The sequence below is a fragment of the Bos indicus genome, chromosome 13 (genome assembly GCF_029378745.1).
Source record: "Bos indicus isolate NIAB-ARS_2022 breed Sahiwal x Tharparkar chromosome 13, NIAB-ARS_B.indTharparkar_mat_pri_1.0, whole genome shotgun sequence".
Taxonomy (NCBI): Eukaryota; Metazoa; Chordata; class Mammalia; order Artiodactyla; family Bovidae; genus Bos; species Bos indicus.
In genome coordinates, this window is record NC_091772.1 from 73,388,830 (window position 1) to 73,410,286 (window position 21,457).

Sequence of the window (21,457 nt, forward strand, 5' to 3'; positions counted from 1 at the left end):
AATAACAGTCTTGAATTCATATGGAACTAGAAAAGGCCCCATATATCCAAACCAGTCCCGAGAAAGAAGAACAAAGCTGGAGGCTTCGTACTTCTTGATTTCAAACTATGTTAAAAAGCTAAAGTGATCAACACAATATAGTATTGGCATAAAAATACACACATAGACCAGTGGACTGGAGTCAGGAACCCAGAAATACACCTGCGCTTATATAGGCAGTTAACATTTGACAAGGGAGCTAAGAGTGCGCGACGAGGAAAAGCTGGTCTCTAATCAATGTTCTTGGGAAAAGCTGGTACTCACATGCAGAAGAGTAAAACTACACCTGTTTCTTACACCACTCACAAAAATTAACTCAAAATGGATCAGAATAAATGTAAGGTCTCAAACCCAAAAACTCCTAGAAGAAAACATAGGGGGAAACCTCCTTGACCTTGGTCTTGGCAGTGATTTTTTGGATATGACACTAAACTCGCAAGCAATAAAAATAAGAATAAGCAGTGGAACTTCATTTAGATTTTGGTTGGGATTGAATTGAATTGTGTTGAGGTTGTGTTCAATCATAAATCAACTTGAAAAATACTCCCATCTTCATGATGTCATGTTTTAAAAGTCCTTTTCTGCTCCAACCTTATATAATTATTAATCTGTACTTTCCTTGAGTGCTTTTTGGATTTTGTTCTTTACGTTTAAAATTTTAACCTATTTTGCTGAAAGTATAAGTTAGGAATTCAAGTGTATAGTTTTACAAATGAATAGACAGATGCTCCTTTTCCAGCCCTTCTATTATTATTATTTTTACAATACTTGTGCATCTATCTTGGGATACTTATACGTAGGATACATTTCTAGAACTAGATTTCAGTCAAAGGATATGGACATTTAAAGTTAATAAATATTGCTGAATTGCCCACTAAAACATTGTACCAACTTGTGTTCCTTTATCATTGTATTTTGATACCTGATTTTTTTCTATGCTATTATCCATATGAGTTATTAGTAATCTTTTTAATTTTTGTCAATCTCATTTTGGTGTTTCATTAACTGGTTGACAGTTACTTTTGTGTTTTAATAATTGATTGAGAATCTTTTACGTTTCAATGTCATTTGAATTTGTTTTGTGACTTACTTACTTGATCGTGTTTAAGTATGGTTTGTATATGTATTTCAAGCCCATGACAATTACTATTGTTAGAAGGGACTCTTTCTCAACAGTTTGAATGATTAATGTTGATCTCTCTCCTTTCTGTTTCAGGATACCATGGCCAAGCGAAATACAGTGATAGGAACACCTTTTTGGATGGCTCCAGAAGTGATCCAGGAAATTGGGTACAACTGTGTAGCAGACATCTGGTCATTGGGAATAACAGCCATAGAAATGGCTGAAGGAAAGCCTCCATATGCTGATATCCATCCAATGAGGGTAAGGAAATGGACAGAAAACCAGTGGGATGGTCAGTTACTGGTGATAATGAGAAACTGAGTTAAATGGGTGTCTTGGTTAGGTACCAAACAGTAAATGAATTAATTGTAAATAATTGAGAAGTGTCAATCTAGACTTCAGATGATACACTTCCACTAGTTGTAATCACTAATTAAGTCAAATGTAATCCACCCCTGTTCATTCTAGAGGTTGTGTATTGATATCCCTCTGGCAGGACTTGATTGGTTTGACTTGTGCAGTGTATGTTTTTAGTAATTCAAGCACTCACATATTAAATTGTTTTACATTTATTTTTGAATTTTTGACCGTGTTCCACAGCATGTGGGATATTAGTTCCCTAACCAGGGATTGAACCCACACCCCCTGCACTGGAAGCACGGAGTCTAAATCACTGGACCACCAGGGAAGTCCCCAGGTGCTCACATTTTAACGTAACAACGTTAACTGGAGCTGTGAAGCAGTCCTCTCCTTTACACAGGGCGTGGGCTTTGCACTGCCCGCCACGGTTCCCTGTTCACCCGTACCAGTCATAATGTATTGCCGTGTTTTCTCTATTTCTTACACTAGCCTTAAGAGGAAAGCAGAGTATTCTTTTCGACTCATATCGCTAACACCCGGCCGGATTCATTTGTTGTCTTCTTCCTGCCTGGCCTGGGTAGGGATTTACATGTGTGATTTCTAGAGGCTCTGTGCTCCCTGACCTACATCCAGTTCTGGAATGTGAAGAGCCCACAGGTGTCTCCATTGACACTCCTTCAGTGTTTCTACATTAAGCGTTTTCCTGACTTTCCCCACCCCCAGAACACCTCAGCACAGCACTGTTACAAGACCTGGACCCCTGCCTTCCTCAGAGGCTCCAGAGTCTTTTCCATACCACCCAACTCAGCTCCTCCTCTTCTCTGATTAAGCAGTCCTTCTGTTAATAGACTTAACAGGTTTTTTTTTTTTTTTAAGTTATTCACATGCCCAAAGGTAAGCACCTCTCTTTTTGGGGGGGACAGAAATGGAGAAGGATGGGAAGATTTACTGGCTTTATTTTTAGATTCAAATAACATAATTTAGGCTGCTTATTGCAAAGAGTTTTATTTTTTTTAAATCTGTACCTTTTCTATTGGAAACTCAATAAATAATTTTACAAGCGTACCTTATGTTACTGCACTTTGCCTTATTGGATTTTTTCAAATTGAAGGTTTATGGCAAAACTGCATCAAGAAAGTCTGTCAGTGCTATTTTTCCAACAGCATTTGCTCACTTCATCTCTCTGTGTGACATTTTGGTAATTCTCACAATATTTTAGACCTCTTCATGATGGTGATCTGTGATCAATGATTTTTGATGTTACTATTGCAAAATAACTCCCTGAAGGCTCAGTTGAATGTTAGCATTTTTTAGCAATAAAGTAATTTTTAAAGGTATATACATTGTTTCTTTAGATATAATACTGGTGCATGCTTATAGACTACAGAATAGGGTAAGTCTAACTGTCATATGCACTGGGAAACCAAAACAATTCATGCGACTTGCTTTATTGTGATATTCACTTTACTGCAGCAGTCTGGAATGGAACTTGCAATATCTCCTGTAGGTTTCTTTTTTGAAATCGTAGAATTTCAATGTAATGTAGTGGGTCAGTTTTTAATTTTCAAGTATGTAGGTAGAGTTGGCGTGGCTTGGAGGGTGGTGAATCCTTTGTGATTTGGGGGGACTTCTGGGCTTATGACCTCCTCGCAGTTACCACTTGCGTCCAGTGGTGGGGGTAACTTTCAGGAAGGAGGGACATTTGACAGCTGAGGTCATGTTCAGGATATCGATGCTCTTAGAGCTCGCCTTTTCACTTTGAAAGGCAACATGGTCAGCAAAAAACAAACAAAGCTTGCTGGATATTGTTTCAGTTCAATTTGGTCACTTAATCCTGTCCGACTCTTTGCGACCCCGTGGGCTATAGCACACCAGCCTTCCCTGTCCTTCACCAGCTCCTGGAGCTTGCTCAAACTCATGTCCCATCGAGTCGGTGATGCCATCCAACCATCTCATCCTCTGTCGTCCCTTTCTCCTCCCACCTTCAATCTTTCCCAGCATCATGATCTTTTCTAGTGAGTCAAATTCTGCGCATCAGGTGGCCAAAGTGTTGGAGCTTCAGCTTCAGCATCAGTCCTTCCAGTGAATATTCAGGAGTGATTTCCTTTAGGATGGACTGTTTATTGTTTAGGGGACAAGAATACATATGCCAGAGGGGGAGGGAGAAGAGAAGCGGAGGGAGCAGGAGAGCTCTGTCAGATTCTCTAACTCAGCAGTTCCCAACGTTTTTGGCACCAGGGACCGGTTTCGTGGAAGGTAATTTTTCCACACTCTGGTTGGGGTGGGTGTGGGTTTCAGGATGATTCAAGCACGTTTCTTTTATTATATTGCCACTGTTCTGACAAGATGTGGAGCTCAGGTGGTAACGTGAATGATGGGGAGTAGCTATAAATTCAGATGAAGCCTCGTTCATCTGCCCGCTGCTCATCCTGCTGTGCAGCCTGGTTCTTGGGGACTTCTGCTCTAATGGTCATACTTCCTACTTTGAGATACTTAGATTTTCGTTGCAATTAGGATGGGCTTATAGAGGAGAAGAGGAAAATCATTTTATCAAACTTCGAAATTATGTCTAGTCATTTTTATTGGAGTATCACTTTTATTTTGCCAAATCATTTTTTTTTCTTTCCAACCAGGCCATCTTCATGATTCCTACCAACCCACCCCCCACATTCCGAAAGCCGGAACTGTGGTCAGATAGCTTCATGGATTTTGTGAAGCAGTGTCTTGTCAAGAGCCCCGAGCAGAGAGCCACAGCCACTCAACTCCTCCAGGTATGACTCACCCTGGGATGCTGCCTCTCTCTCTGTTTCATTCACAAGTTATCCATCCAAGATGCTGTTGACCCACCCACGTGGAGATGGTGAGGAGCTCTAAGATATTCCTTGCCTCCTGTGAGGTTTGAATGTAACTGCTTAGAAGAGACATAGAAAAGAATGTTAAATCGCTGAACAGGACAATCATGCAAGAAAATACAGGGCTGTATGGGATTAGAGAACAGGAATTGGCCTTTATTGAGCACCTGCTGTGTGCTAGATACTTTACATGTTGTGCCATTTAATCAGCACATACACCCTTTGAGAGAGGAGTGTTGTTTTACTTTTATAGATGAGAAAACAGATTTGGAGAGGTTAGCTCATTTAGAGCCACTTGGTTGGTAAACAGCAAAGCCAGGCTTAGGAGCTAAGTCTTTTTGATTCCAAAGCAGAAGAGCCATACCTACTTCTGGCAAAGAACTGGGATCAGTGGTAGGTCCACCATTTTCAACTGGTGATGCCAGGACTGCTTTCCTGGAGGAGGTAGCTTCTGACCTTGGGCCTTGAATAATGGGTGGAATTTGGCAGGCAGTGTGCTTAGTCGGCTCAGACAGTAAAGAATCTGCTTGCAGTACGGGAGACCTGGGTTTAATTCCTGGGTCGAGAAGATCCCCTGAAGAAGGGAATGGCAACCCACTCCATTATTCTTGCCTGGAAAATTCCGTGGACAGAGGAGCCTGGTGGGCTACAGTCCATGGGGTCGCGAGAAGTCAGACACAACTGAGCGACTAACACTTTCACACTTTCTTGCTTAATATTTAGGAGCTTGGATTCTGGAGCCTGATGCCCAGGTTTGAATCCTGGCTTCCTGTTCGCTAGCTCTGTGACCCTGGGCAAGTAACATAACCTCTCTGTTTAGTTTTCTTATCTATACAGTAGAGATCAAGTACCTGCCCCATAAGTTGGTTGTGAAGGTTAAGTGATACAATATGTGTGACTTTGAATAACATTTTCAAATATAAAAGATAATATATTATGAATTTGACATAAATCTATTGTTGAGCTAGGCCAGTGTTTTTCAGTCTATCAGATCCATTGCTGCCTTACCAATACAAATTTTTTAATACTTATTATCTTTTTGGAATGAACCTCATAGATACTAAAATCTACTTATGCCCGTAATTTAAAAAGAATCAGTATAATATCTGTGATATGATGGAGAAATATAAGGATAATTATTTATAATTAAGTAATATATGTGTCAATATAGAAATGCTCCAGCTTTTCAACTTAGAGATGTAATGAAGTAATCAGACACCTGTACCTAACATCATGAATGAGTTTAAATTTAAGAGCAGTAAGAAGAACAGAAACTGTTCCATTCAAGAAACACAGGAAAATGAGTGGGTGGATACTAACAGAAGTCTAATGTTAAGTAGTAACAGAGCAGACTGATTTGTATAAGAGGAGGGAAATGAACTTATGGACTTGCCCAGTGGAGAGAACAAGGAAATAGTTACTCTTGCAGATGAGCTGGGTCCTTTTTCTGAGTAGTGGCAAATTCTTTTCCTGCCTGGATGAGGTATTGATACAGTTTTATAGAAAAGATAACTCCCGTATTTCAATCCCACCACACATTAAGGCATCCTGTCCACTTCTAGAGTTCTTGCAAAGCCCTGGAGCCCATATCTTCTGATGGGTGGTGGGGAACAGAGAATGGATTACAGATAAACACGGGGGACAATATGAGAACAAGTCTGGAAAACAACAGCATCCCCCACCCTTCCAGAAAGGAATTTTCCTGTGTAACTTTCACAGCATAAATTTTTTTATTGTGGTACACAGGCAAACAACAAAATTGTAAGATGGTATTAATGTTAAAAACTTTAAGCCTAGGATGGATGATCAACAAGGTCCTGCTGTATAGCACAGGGAATATATTCAGTATTCTGTGATAACCATAATGGAAAAGAATATAAAAAAAGAATGTATGTGTATAACTTAGTCACTTTGCTGTACATCAGAGATTGGTGCAACATTGTAAATTAACTATATACTTCAGTAAAAAAAAATTTTTAATAAAGGACTTCCCTAGTGGTTCAGTGGTTAGGACTCTGCTCTTTCACTGCCAAGGGCCTGGGTTCAATCCCTGGTTGGGGAACTAAGATCCCACAAGCCATATGGTACAGAAAAAAAAAAAATCCCAAAAGTTTTAAGTCCTTTTTTTCTATTGAAGAAAGTCAGCAATATCCCTGTTTCAAGTGCCTTTTCCAGGTGCATAATACTCGGGCTTACATCTGGTACGTATTTGTGACCGGTTTTAGTATTTCTGCAGTAACTACCTTTTGGCACTAAAATCTTTTTGCATATGCGTGCAAGCTCAGTCATTCAGGTGTGTCCAACTCTTTACGCCCTCAAGGACTGTAGTCCGATAGGCTCCTCTGTCCATGGGATTTTCCAGGCAAGAAAACTGGAGTGAGATGCCATTTCCTCCTCCAAGGGATCTTCCCAACCCAGGGATTGAACCCAAGTCTCGTGAATTTTCTGCACTGGCAGGCGGATTCTTTACCACTGAGCCACTTGGGAAGCTGCCAAATCCTTTTTACCCAAATACATAGTTGGAAATGCTATAGGACATTGAATAGAAAGAATAAGCAGGATGAGTAACCTATTCAGTGATTTCTAAACAGTGTCTTTATCCCACTTATGCCCCTCTCTCCGAAATCACCTCCCAAAGTAACCAGACTATGCTTATCTGTTGAAGAAATGTGTCAGTGTCCATGTATCAAAGTGTGTCTGTATTCTGAGGCGTTCAGGAGGTATGAGGGATCTGTGCTGTTCGTTTTTGTACGGGACTCCTCTGCATTTTAATCGAGATTGCTTGTTTCCCTGCTCCCTATCCTTTGTCCCACGTAGCTTGTGTTCTCTAAACATCTTAGCCATAAGCTCCCTACACATTTACAGAGCTTCCTCTCGGGGGGCAATGCCAGCCTGTTGAGACTCTCTAGAGTTGCTAGAAATGGAGGAAACATTCCAGCCAAGCCAAAAACGCACGGGCAAAACTGAACGTACCTGCTCAGAGTTATAAAGCGAGTGTGAGTTCAGTTCAGTCGCTCAGTTGTGTCCAACTCTTTGCGACCACATGGACTGCAGCACGCCAGGCTTCCCTGTTCATCACCACTCCCGGAGCCTACTCAAACTCAGGTCCATCGAGTTGGTGATGCCATCCAACCATCTCATCCTCTGTTGTCCCCTTCTCCTCCCGCCTCCAGTCTTTCCCAGCATCAGGGTCTTTTCCAATACGTCAGTTCTTCGCATCAGGTGAGAGTGTGAGTTAGGGTTGGCTGTTGTCCAAAGCATAAAGAGAATGATCAGATGCACTGGTTGGTTCAGCAGAGACTATAGAGGGCCTCCTCTGTGCTGGCTGGTATTTTGGCACCAGTGCCGCATAAACCATCTTCAACTTTCTTGTTGAAGCACCCGTTTGTCAAGAGTGCCAAAGGAGTGTCCATACTGCGGGACTTGATTAATGAAGCCATGGACGTGAAGCTGAAACGCCAGGAGGCCCAGCAGCGGGAGGTGGACCAGGAGGAGGAAGAAAACTCTGTGAGTGCAGGCGTTGCGGTGGGCCTTGGGCATTAATGCTTGTCATTTTGTGATTGTCAGCCAGGTAAGACGAGTCAGAGTTGTGGCGTCCGCCTGGAGCTGGAAGGCTCCTTGCCCCACCGTGTCCTGTCGTGGACCAGGGCTTGCTGGATGGATGTTTGTTCTTCTCCCAGTGCTTCCTGAGACACTTCCACATTTTATTCTTTTGCCTCCAAATCTTTTCTTCAGTTTAACTTTTTATTCAGGAAAGAGAACATTCAGGTCTGAGACTGGGTTTTTCTGTGCTCTTTTGGGCATCTAGTATCCATACTAGCTATGTAGACTTTACACTGATAGACTCTCTCACAACCCTGAGATTCCAGAGGTGTGTACCTTAGCTCCTTAGAGCAGTGTTAAAAAATATGCAGGTTAGGTATGCGGCTCTTACATGGATAAATGTATGCTCTTCTTTGGTTGGCTAGGAGTGTTCTCATGGAGTATAGCTTTTAGAAATTGTGAATCAATATACTGTACGCCTGTAACATATATAATGGTGACTCAGTGGTAAAGAATCCACCTGCCAATGCAGAAGATGTGGGTTTGATCCCTTGGTCAAGAAGATCCTCTGGAGAAGGCAACTCACTCCAGTATTCTTGCCCAGGAAATCCCATGGACAGAGGAGCCTGGCGGGCTACAGTCCATGGGATTGCAAGAGTCAGACACAACTTAGCGACTAAACAACAACGACATATTTAATACTGTACACCAACTACACTTGAATTAAAAGAGTGTTCTAAGTTCTGTGAATAAGCCTCAAATCCAGAAATATTTGCAGCAGGATGAATATGAGTAATTCAGAAAACTCGATCATTTTAATCAAATTAGTCCTCATTTGAGATTTCCTCCTTTTCCAGGAGGAGGATGAGCTAGATTCTGGCACGATGGTCCGAGCAGCAGGGGATGAGATGGGCACTGTCCGAGTAGCCAGCAGCATGAGTGACGGGGCCAATACGATGATCGAGCACGATGACACGTTGCCGTCCCAGCTGGGCACCATGGTGATCAACACGGAGGACGAGGAAGAAGAAGGCACGATGAAAAGTAAGGCTCTGATTAAACAGACTGACTTCACAGGCAGACCTCGTGCATTCCAGAGAAAGCAGATTCTCTCGGTCCACATGGACTCAGTCTTGAGGCTCCACTCTGTGGCTGCAGTCTAAGGAGCGAGAGCGCTGGGGCCTCACTCCAACCCACTCCAGCAGCAGTGGAGGGTTCGAGGAGGGAGGAAGCTGGCTTCTGCAGTCAGAGGCAGGGAAACAGCAGCAGTGAGGATTGACTTTCGGACCCGAACAGCCATTCTCTTGTTGAATGTCATCATTTTTTTTTTTCTTCTTTTCCTTGATCTGCAGAGGCAAGCACATACATTGTTTTTTCTTTTTTCCTCCCTAAGTGATTGTTTATTTTATTTTTAATTTATAGTGTTCATTGTTGATTTCAGTGATTAAGTGACTGTCCATATGGCCCAAATCAATAGTTTCAGTGGTTCTGCTTCTGGTCCAGCACTTGGTATGGGCGGTCTTTGTCAATGCAGACCATCTAGCCGGCGTGTTGTGGTATTTCGTAGTGGTTTTAATTTACATTTCCCTGTTGACTAACGCTTTGGAGCATACTTTGGTGTAGTTCTTTGTCATGTATCTCTTCTTTTGCTTCTCCCCCTTCTCCTTTGTATTGTTGTTACACATTTTACTTCTAGAGTAGTGCGTACATCGTTTTGATGCGTAATTCAGAGTGTAGTGGAACTCTGAGCTGTTTACCATACGGATTATCTTCAGTCTGTTTTCATGATCTTTAGTCTGTGTGTCTAAATCGGGTTTCTGAATTCTCAGTCAGTATCTTAAGGATGGGAGTGTACAAATTGAAGAGTCCTCAGTCACTTCTGGTTTAAACACGCCTCTAATGCTGCTGGTCCTTTTTCTTCGGCCTGTGACTGAGGCCTTACACCTGTGCTCAGTTCTCATCGAAGGGGGCCATCCTCCCCTCTCCTTTGAGTTCTTTTCTTTTCCCCTGTCTCTCTGCATCACAGACCAGGTCACAGAGGACAGGAATTTGGGAGTACAAAGTGGTAATAATAATAACTGAGTTGAGTTCTAAACATACAGTGTAGCCTAAACTCTGTGTAGGTCTAAAGCATTAAATATCTATGGTCTTTTCATCATTGTTTGTTTTTTTTTTTTTTGTACCTCATCTTTTAAAACTTTTGAGTTTTAAACTTCTCAATCAGGGATTATTTGGCAAACTACGGTCCACAGGCCAAATCCGGCCTGCCACCTGGCTTCGGCAGTTAAGTTTTCTTGGAATACAACCATGTCCATCCCCTTGCTTATTATCCATGACCACTTCTGCACTATGGAGACAGAGCTGAGCAGTTGTGAATGAGACCAGGTGGCCCCCAAAGCCTGAAATGTTTGCTGTCTGGTCCTTTACAGACATAAAGAGTTTTCTGACCAGTGCTTTAGACCTGCTGCTTTGTGACTGATTGATTCATTCACTAAACTTCTCTTCAGTGCCTGCTACTGTATCCCAGGTACTTTGCGAGATGCTGAGGATACAGCAGAGAATGAAGAAACAGTCCGTGCCCTGAAAGAAGCTGTTGTCTAGTCTGGGAGACAGACCATTTAATTATACTTCAGCGTATAAAATGGGCTTTAAAGCAGAGGTAATCTGAGTGTGTTGGCGAAGCAGAGTGGAAGAATATTTAATTTAGGCTGGGGATTACTGACAGATTCCTGGAGGGAAAAGGCAGGGAGGTTGGCAGTGAGTAGGGTGGGTAGAAATATGCCAGCAGAGGAAGCCGGGTCCACAGAGTCCAAAAGGCAGTGAGTTCAGGGGAACCGCAGCTGGTTTATTGCAGCTGGAACAGACTCTTCCAGGGCTTTGGTTCTCAGGCAACCCCCTGGAATTTTCACCTTCCAGGTCTGTGTATTTATAATCAGCCCTTTGTTTCTGAAGGGAAAAGGTTTTCTTGTTTTCTTTTTTCTAGTCTGGGGCCCAGGCTCATCATCTGTGTTTGACTTTGGGTCAGAATTATACAGATGGTGAAAGAGTAGTCACACTGCCGATGGATGTGTAAATTGCTCTGACTTTTCTGGAATGTAGTGCATGTTAAGAGTTTAACAAGAGCAAACCTTTGACTCAGTAAATTCCATTTCTAGGAATTTGGCCCAAGAAAATAATTGAAGATCTAGGCAAATTAATATTCCAGCTTTATAAAAGTAAAAAGATAAATTAACATGTTAATATGTGCATTAAAAAAAAAAAGACTGGAAAAAAAATCAAAAGGCTAGAGAAAAATCAACCAAATATTAAAAGTAGGTAAAGGATTATAAATAGGTACTTTCAACTGTATTTATTTTCCAAGTTATTTTCTAGAGTTATTCTCAGAGGAAAAAAATACCACCAAAAATACTGCTGATATCATGGTATATCCTGTAAATTATTAATGGGACTTTGAATTCTTCATTGACTTAAGAATCTTTTTTTTTTTCCTTCTTAGTCCTTGGACTGTTGTTTATGGCCTTAAAAATGGATATTTACAAAGAGTTTATGGGCTTCCCTGGTGGGTCAGATAGTAAAGTGTCTGTCTGCAACGTGGAAGACCCGGGTTTGATCCCTAGGTCGGGAAGATACCCTGGAGAAGGAAATGGCAACCCACTCCAGTATCCTTGCCTGGAAAATTCTATGGACAGAGAAGCCTGGTAGGCTACAGTCCATGGGGTTGCAAAGAGTCGAACACGACTGAGCGACTTCACAAAGAGTTTATAAAAACATTTTCACTCCCTGCTAGTCTCAATTCTTACTACAAAAGTGTTCTTAGGGTATATTTCATCCCCTGGATGAAAGATTTGGTGTTCCGTAAATTGTCAAGTGAATGCTATGTACTAAATTTAGTTTTTCTTTTGCTCTTTTTAATAGCTAGCCTATGTAATTTGTTAGGTTTGTTTGTTTCGCAGTAATGAGCTGCTGACTCCTGTTTCTTTTCATTGACTAAGTGCTATATCGTCTCCTTGTTGTAAGGGCTTTAATTATGAAGATGATTATAATCCCTATGTAATATAACTTGGCTGACCCATTCATGTGTGTTGTGTGTGCATGTGTTATGCTTTTTTTAAATTTAAAGAATTCATTTTGTTCCAAATGTAATTGTCATATTTTAAGTGCTCATTACTTCAGTGGGTGTGTGTGTTCAGTTTCTGAACTTGGAGAGTGTTATCATGTCTAATGAGAAACATACATCTTTTATTATAGCCATGAGGGAAAAACCCACTTAAAAGCCTCAATAGTCACAGCTAAGTGACATTAAATAAACTTTGTTCACAATCTGTTTCAGGTTGTATAATTCAATTTTTGAGTCACAAGTTAGATTTGCCACTTATTTTGAGATCTTTACTCATTACTGTAGGAGTTGAAACTTTTCACTATGGAAAATTAAAATATTTTTAATTTTAATTTTGAGAACAATGTCACAACCTCTATGGACATATAGCCAGTTTCAAAAATAACTCACTGCCCATCATATTTCAGCCTTATTCCCCCCAAAATAGCAAACTGAATTAATTTAAAGCAAATCTCAGACATTCGACTGCTTCTTCAGAATTGATTTTTAAACACTTAAAGGAGATCAACCAAGCCTGACTCAGATACTGTCTGTGTTATGTTGGACAATTCTTTCTCCTTGTATGGGCCTCAGTGCCCCTATTCAATAAAAGCAGAGTTATCAATCGTATTTTTTCCCTTGTCCCTGATAGTTCTACTTGTCCACATGTTTATAAAAATTATAGAACTCATGACTAATACAGAACTGAAGTTTCTGCAAGTTTAAATTTTGTGATAATAAATAGACTTTCACTTACTACCTTAGAAAAGGTTTGATATTTCAATTGCCTCTATTCTCATTAACTGTATTAAAAATTATTTATGTTAGCAGTATTCTAACAGTATCAGTGCCTTCTCACAAAAGAAATTGGTTCACTCCTAAGTCCTCTCATTGCAGCAGATAACTCCTGTTCTTGACCACATGCCTGTATAGTTCCTATATGATAATAATTTGCCTAGATATTCTACTTTCTGATTATTTTCTGCTGAAAAAGCATATACATTTTCCATGTTGTTTGCATAGTCCTTTTTATATTTATCACACTTAACTGTTTTTTTGTCGTTTCCCCATTGCTGGGCATTTTGGCTGTGTCTATTTTTCACTATTATAAATAACTCTACAGGGAACAAACGTCCTACATATAAATTTTGCCTTCCTTTTAATGTTTCCTAGGAAAAATTTCAGAGAAGGCAATGGCACCCCACTCCAGCACTCTTGCCTGGAAAATCCCATGGACGGAGGAGCCTCGTAGGCTGCAGTCCATGGGGTCGCTGAGAGTCAGACATGACTGAGCGACTTCACTTTCACTTTTCACTTTCATGCATTGGAGAAGGAAATGGCAACCCACTCCAGTGTTCTTGCCTGGAGAATCCCAGGGACCTGGGAGCCTGGTGGGCTGCCGTCTCTGGGGTCGCACAGAGTTGGACACGACTGAAGCGACTTAGCAGCAGCAGGAAAAATTTCCTAGGAACAATTTTTGTTTGAATAATTATTTAAACGACATAATTGCACGTTTGCCATATTGTCCTCCAGAGGCTTGTACCAGTATACATTCCACAAGGATTGATAGCAGTTATCAGTATCCTTTGTTTCTTCCCTGGACAGCCAGCTATTTCCCTTTTATAGTTTCCATCTTTTAAATCTCTGTGTGCCACTTTCTGAGTATTTTCCCTGGATTTATCTTCTAATTCTAAAATTCTTTTTTGAGTCATGTCTAATCAACTGTCTGACCCAGACACCGTGGTTTTTTCAGTAGCTAATATTTGCTTATAGTCATATGACTAGTAAACACTGGAGTTGGAAATTGAAAGAACTCCCAAGTCTATGGGACTTCCCTGTAGCTCAGATGGCAAAGAATCTGCCTGCAATGCAGGGGACACAGGTTCAATCCCTGGGTCAGGAAGATCCTCTGGATAAGAGAATGGCAACCCACTCCAATATTCTTGCCTGGAGAATCCCATGGACAGAGGAGCCTGGCGGGCTACAGTCCATGGGGTCGCAAAGAGTTGGGCACGACTGAGCGACTAAAACTATAAAGGTTCTTAATCTTAGTCCGAAAGTCTATGCTGTTTTCATTCTGCTGAACTTTGGTTTGTTTTGGAATCCTTGTGTTAATGTGTATTGTGTATGTGTGTGCATGCACATAAACACACACTCAGTTGTGTCCTACTCTTGGTGACCCCCTCTACTGTAGCCCGCCAGGTTCCTCTGTCCATGGAGTTTTCCAGGTAAGAATACTGGAGTGGTTTGCCATTTCCTCCTCCAGAGAATCTTCCCCACCCAGGGATCAAACCCGAGGCTCCTGCCATGTCTCCTGAATCGCAGGCAGTTTCTTTACCCTGAGCCACCAGGGAAACCATAATGTGCATTAGATCCATAATATAAACCTATCAAAATTCATGTTAAGACTGGTGTTGGCTTCTGAGGAAATTCCAGAGAGACCTTTTTTTTTTTTTTAAAGAAACAGTTCTTTTATATGTATATTAATTGTACCCAAGAGGATAGACGTTGTAACTGGTAATGATAATCATTAATGACTAGGCACTTAATATCTGCCAGGTGTGGTGCTTAATCCTTTGTAAGCATCTCATATATTTTAATCATTGCAGTCATGCTGTGTGGTTTTTCATAGCCACCTCCACCCCTTTCAGAGCAGCAGAAACTGAATTGCAAAGCGATTAAGTAACTTGCTCGTGATTACATAGTGAGCAACAGAAGAGCCAAGACCTGAGGCCAGATGTCTGATTTCCAGGCTCGTGCTCTTAACCATTGTGTGACCCTGCCCCTCAGCAGAGCCCTTCATTAAGTTGTGGAGGGACAGGACCAGGGCGCCTGATGGGAGGTCTCAGCTTGCCATGATCCACACTGGTAGCTTGAGTAACTCACCTCTGTACGAGTTTCCCCAGGATTTCCAGAGGCAGAGAGCACAAGGTTTTCTAAGGGGACCCGCCTCTGATGATTCTGTTAACATCTGAGGGCTTATGTCTTGGTTGTGTGGGGTGCGATATGATTGCTTTATGAGAGACCCCAAGAACAACCTTTCACAACCACAAAGGTAAATCATGGCCCACACTACTTTGAAAACCCCTGTCTGGATAAAATACCAGTTTGGGGATTTGGGTAGGCTTCTTCTGTGTGTCTGTGTCAGTGGGGTCTTTTTTTTTTTTTTTTTGCGTAACGACTGGAGAAGAACTTCGGCCCCCATGATTTGAAGTTCACATTCCTGAGATGACTTGAGAGGATCCTCATACTTTCTCTGCACCAGTAGAGGGAGCTCTGTCATAGGTTATGAGTTTAAATGGTATTCTCACTTGTGTCCACAAATCCCTTTTCTATGGAAGGCTTCATTCTAGATCAAGACTGTGATTTATTTATTTTAACATCTATTTTAAGTAACTACAGCAACACTAGGGCAATGTCTTTATTTTACTTAGGTAGGCGTTTGAATACCTCATACTTGGCAAAGTTCAAGTAAGAGGAAAGTCGGTCAGAACATCTCAAAATAGTTTAAACTTTTCCTCTCTCTTCCCAGATTTCTTGGTAGACCTTAGCCAGAACTGAGGTGTTCTTTCTGCAGCATGGTACCATGCATATAGTTTTGAGACTATCATCTGCCAAAGTGACCCTAACAAAGTAACTGAATATATATATATATTTTTAAAAAACTTAAAATTCTTCTGCAGAAACTGACTTGGGAGAAGTTATTTCATGTATCATAATAAACATTAACACTGACAGTTTATAGCTTTTCTTGTGTAGCCACTTTATTTTCCTCTAATTTATTTCTGTATTGACTTCACAAGTCTAATACTTTCTTTGACAGTAGATGTTGTCCTTTTTTTTTCCTTTCTTTTTTCGTTACTGGTTTACAGTGGTTCTTTGTGTGTTGGATACTAATTTTTCATCAGTTATATGCATTGTAAATATTTTTTCCCAGCTAGTGACTTGTGCTTTTAATTTTTCAGGCTATTTTCTTAGAAAGCAACTTCTGTTTTCATGAAGTCACATTTGTCAGAATTTTCTTCTACCATACATTTTTTTGTGCCTTCTTTAAGAAATTCTTAATAATATATTTTAAAAAAATTTAATTTTATTTGGCATATAGTTGATTTACAATGTTGTGTTCGTTTCAGGTGTATGGCAAAGCGATTCAGTTATATATACATCCATTCTTTTCCAGATTCTTTTCCTGTAGGTTACTACAGAATATTGAGTAAGGTTCCCTGTGCTGTATATAGTAGGTCCTTGTTGATTATCTATTTTATATGTAGTAGTGTGTATATGTTAATCCCAGACTCCTAATTTATCACTCCTCCTACTCTTGGTAATCAAGATGTTTACGAGGCGATGCATGGTGATCATTTCATAATGTATGCAGATGTCAAATCATTGTGTAATACATCTGAAACTAAAATAATGTCATGTGCCAACAATATTTTAACTAAAAGAAATTCTTTTCTACTCAAATGTCTTAAAAACTGTCTCCTACTTTTTTTTTTTTTCCCTAAAGGTTATAAAGTTTTACTGTCCACATTTAGGACTTTAATATATCAAATGTTTTAAAAAATTTGCAATATGAGCTATGGTCATCTAATTTTATTTCTTCCATGTGAAAGATTTGCATTTCCCTCCATTCAGATCTTTGGTCCTGTTATCTTCTCTTTCTTGCCTATCTATGAAAAATAAATTCTCCTTCTCCTACTTGTTTTTCTTTTCAATTACAGGTTACTCTTGAAATTTATATTATTCTTCCATGCAAATTTTAGTATTAGTCTGTGGAATTTTGTACAATACCTCTGGGATTTTGACTGAATTGCATTGAATACACAGATTAATTAGGCAGAATGGCTATCTTTATGATGTTAATTCTTCCTGTTCATGAACATAGTTTATCTTCTCATCTGTTTGGCTTATATCTTCTATTCTTAGATAACTTTATAATTATATCCATAAAGATATTTTAGATCTTTTTGTTAAATTAATTTTTGTAGATTACTTTATTCGTTCTAATAGGTTTTTTTTTTTTTAATGAAGACAATCTAATTGTCTGTGAATTGCATTCTTAGTTTTTCCTTTTGATCTTTATACTTAATATAATTTTCCGTCTTAGTAAGACCTCTAAAAATAGAGGTGGTAGTGGGCATTCTTGTCTGATTCCTTATCTTAAAGAAATTTCTTCTAATTATATCCACTAAGTCATTATAGTGGATCTGGTATATTATCAAGTTAAAGAAGATTTTGTCTATTTCTAGTTTAAGAGATTTCTTTTTTAATCAAAATTGGTAATAAATTTTATTGTTATTCAGTTTTCTTACTTACTAATGTATTCAGCTAACATAATTTTTTCTCGAAGTTCAGTTTTCTCTGCATCCCACAGGTTTCATATGTGGGAAGTTGTAAATATTTTTTCCCAGTTTGTGGTGCTTTGTGCTTATTACATATTTCTTTTTTTAACTCTTGAATTATTCAGAAATGCTTTTTAAAAACCAAATTCTATGAATTTTTTAAACTACTTATTTTTAATTTTCAGTTTCAGAGAATTATGGCTAATGAACACATTTGACCCAATATGTCAGTAATTTTTGTTAAATGTTGTTTGCGTGCCTTAGAAAGAATGTGTGTTTTCAGATTGCTTGTAGGAATCTATATGTATCTGGCGGATTTAGCTTGTTAATTGTCTTCAAATATAACTATTCACAACTAATTCTTGATATTTGATCTTTTGGTTTCTGAGGGAGATATGTTAAAATTGTTACTCTGTGGTTGTGATTTGTCTATTTTTGTTAATTTTGAGATTTTTATTTTTGGGGAGAGGTCTTTTGTATTTTGAGGTTGCATTGTCCGATGCATATAGATTTAGAATTGCTAACTCTTCCTGGGAATTGTTCCTTTTATATTTGACTTTCATAACTTCCCTGAGATACACGTTTATCAGTTATGAACTTCCTGCCATACATAATGAGCAAGTTCAAGTTAAAAGTTCAGCGTCTTGTCTAAAGTCACCCTAGATTGCAAGCCTTTGGCTTCTCTCTTCATTGCTTCTGTGATTTAGGCCATATTGTTAAAAATTGTGAAAAGCCTGCCTTTCTTACTGTTTGATACCTAATTCTAGGATCTTCAAACCTAAGACTTTTGTTATGTTGGTGTTTTGGGTTATCAACACTCACAACTGTGATAAGATTTTATAGCTAGTTAGCTAGGTTGATTGAAGGATGGTAACACAAATGTAGTAAGATGTTAACATTTGAGGAGTCTGAGTGAAGATTATCTGGATAGTCTTTGTAACCTTGAAGGTTTTGTACATCTGGTACATCAGCATAAAACATTACATGATTATTAACTCATGATTTTCAGTTTTTAGAAATAAATCTCAGGAGGCTTAATTTGAGATATAAGTTTGAAAGTGCTTCACTTAAGAGTTTCCTAATAAAATAATATCTAGAGGTTGTTGGTTTCTACTGATTCAGGTATTACATCTGTCTTTAATATTGATAGAAATATGTGTTTCAGAAAAGCAAGCATATCCCACAGGTTTATAAAAATGTTAATTAAAAAAAATTAGCAGTCCTCTTATTGAAAAAAATTACAGTGTCCATTTTTTAAATTGAGGTATGGGTGTTTTACAGTGTCACGTTAGTTTCAAGTATACAGTAGAGCAAAGTGATTCAGTTATATTAATTATTAATATATGTCATTCAAAGTAATATATTGGACACTGAAGATCTTTAGTAGTACTATGAAGATAATGAAGTTTTGTTATATGTGAGGTTTTTTTTGATGTGTCTTAATATGCAGGAAAACGGCTTCACCATTTCATCCTCAAGCAAGCATCTTTTCTTAAAGGAAGAGAATTCTTCTGTTTTACTTCATCATTATCAAATAGGATATTATAATTAGGAGCTCAAATGAGAATTCTACTTCTATACAAGAAGTAGAGAAAGAATCCAAGCTTTTAAAACATTAAAAGTATTTTGTCACATAAACTGTGTTATTATACTTTAATAATACTTTAAAGTATCTTTGAAAATAACAAAAATTTTTTATTTCAGAGGCAGAGATACCAAAAAAATCTTGGAGCAACTTGAGCCTGATTGGCATAAATTTGTAGTTTAGCAGTTAATGCTTTTGTCCCAGATGAGGAAATGACAGGCAAAAGGATGACCCTTTAAAATATGTACATCATGTGCTAAAGATTTGACACGCAGTGGTTCTCCCTTCCAAGACTCATTGGCTATGATAAATGGTTTTCTTGTCCTCACTGCATTCCCAAGAGATACATGGTGGCCGGTTCCTCTCCTTATCTCCGGGCTGATTAGGCCACTGATTAGGCAGAACTTGGACCACTGAATTAAAAGATTATTTCCACTGACGCAAGCCTTTTAAACTAGAGTCAGTGAACTAAAGGGAGGGACTGGATGATTTCTATTTGAAACTTAAATTTCTAATTGCATTCTAATCTCTTGTTGTTATTGTTCAATCTCTAAGTTGTGTCCGACTCTTTGAGACCCCATGAACTGCAGCACACCAGGCTTCCCTGTCCATTACCATCTCCTGGAGTTTGTTCAAACTCATGTCCATCGAGTCAGTGATGCCATCGAACCATCTCATCCTCTGTCGCTCCCTTCTCCTCCTGCCCTCAGTCTTTCCCAGCATCAGGGTCTTTTCCAGTGAGTCAGCTCTTCTCATCAGGTGGCCAAAGTATTGGTGCTTCAGCTTCAGCATCAGTCCATCTAATGAACATTCAGGGTTGATTTCTTTTAGGATTGATTGGTTTGATCTCTTTGCTGTCCAAGGGACTCTCAAGAGTCTTCTCTTGCACCACAGTTCGAAAGCATAAATTCTTCAGCGCTCAGCCTTCTTTATGGTCCAACTCTCACATCTGTACATGGAAAAACCATAATTTTGATTTTAAGGACATTTGTTGGGAAAGTGGTATCTCTGCTTTTTAATATGCTGTCGAGGTTTGACATAACTTTTCTTCTAAGGAACAAGCATCTTTTAATTTCATGGCTGCAGTCACCATCTGCAGTGATTTTGGACCACAAGAAAATAAAGTCAGCCACTGTTTCCACTTTTTCCCCATCTATTTGCCATGAGGATGCCATGATCTTAGTTTTTTGAATGTTGAGTTTTAAGCCAGATTTTTCACTCTCCTGTTTCACCCTTATTAAGAGGCTCTTTAATCTCTTTGAAAAAGAATTTTATTTTTTAAAGATATTTTTGCTATGGGTCATTTTTAAAGTTTTTATTGAATTTGTTACACTATTGCTTCTGTTTTACATTATGGTTTTTTGTTTGTGAGGCATGTGGGACCTTACTAAACTCCCTGACCAGGAATTGAACCCATAGGCCCTGCATTGGAAGGCAAAATCTTAACCATTGGACCACCAGGAAGTCCCGAAATGGAATTCTAAAGCATCATGGCATTATTAACTTAGAGCAGCTCAGAACTGTTTTGGGTAAACTGTTGTGATAGTATTATGTGATAAAAACTTAATGTATTCATAGTTTCCCAGAAAGTCCTAGGTCTCATGAAGGCACCTATTGTTGTGAGTTTCCTCATGTTAAAACCAAAGTCAGTATCTTGTTGAAATGATTTTATTTCAACACCGTCCGTCAGATGCTAATTTCAGAGCTACATAAGATGGAATTCTTGACTCACAGCCTGTTTTCTTTCCACCTGCAGTTTTTTTGAAGAGGATGTTATAACATTGCCTCCCTTGTGTGTTCTCTATCTCATTCTCTCTGACTTAGATTTTACTATTTGCAAGGATGGTAAATAGGACATAAAGTACTACAGAATTTGCTTTAAAGCTTCTTTACTACAGTGACCTTACTGTCTGATTTCGGATCCCTTCAGATTGTTTAAAACTATCATCAGAGAATATTTGTATTCTCAAAAATACAGTCCATATATCTTTGTCATGCACAGCATCATATGAGAACTTTATCAAGCTTTGGCAAGTTACTTTTTGGAGCCTCAGTTTCCTAGTCCGAAAAAGTGAAGCATAAAAGTTCTATTTTGTCAGACTGAGATGGTAAGAAATACATATTTAAAATGCTTACCCTAGAAAAGCTTAAAAAGAGTAAGTATTATAGTATTTGATAGTGTATGACAGTGGGTTGTTTTTTTTTTTTTAGTGTATCATGGTGGTTTTTTTGGTTGGACCTTGAAAAACTCCTTCAACCAGAGCTACTTTTCTGCATTGTAATTCCTTTTCTCTTGCTAGTCATGTTTTTTTTCGTTTTTACTCTTGGTATTAATGGTATTTTATAAGCGCCACTTCTATGGCACTGGCTTGAAGCTGATTGATCTAAAGGAAGGTCAGTTTTCAATTTCAGTAATGTTTTTAAAATGTGAAGGGGGGAGGGAAAGAGAGATTAGTTCTAATTCCTTGGCAACAAGGTAACAGATGTTTTGAGAATCTGTTAAGTAGTACCTCA

General features: G+C 39.0%; 1 protein-coding gene across 2 annotated transcripts in view; it reads left to right on the top strand.

The window, feature by feature from the left end:
• The window catches only part of STK4 (serine/threonine kinase 4), a 90,405-nt gene that overhangs the window by 19,767 nt on the left and 49,181 nt on the right, over positions 1–21,457 (top strand). For both annotated transcript variants that reach the window (XM_019972452.2, XM_070801740.1), the window contains exons 6-9: positions 1,256–1,423; positions 4,156–4,293; positions 7,753–7,881; positions 8,775–8,961. In XM_019972452.2, coding sequence (XP_019828011.2) covers positions 1,256–1,423; positions 4,156–4,293; positions 7,753–7,881; positions 8,775–8,961 — 622 coding nt within the window. The remainder of the gene's footprint in view (positions 1–1,255; positions 1,424–4,155; positions 4,294–7,752; positions 7,882–8,774; positions 8,962–21,457) is intronic.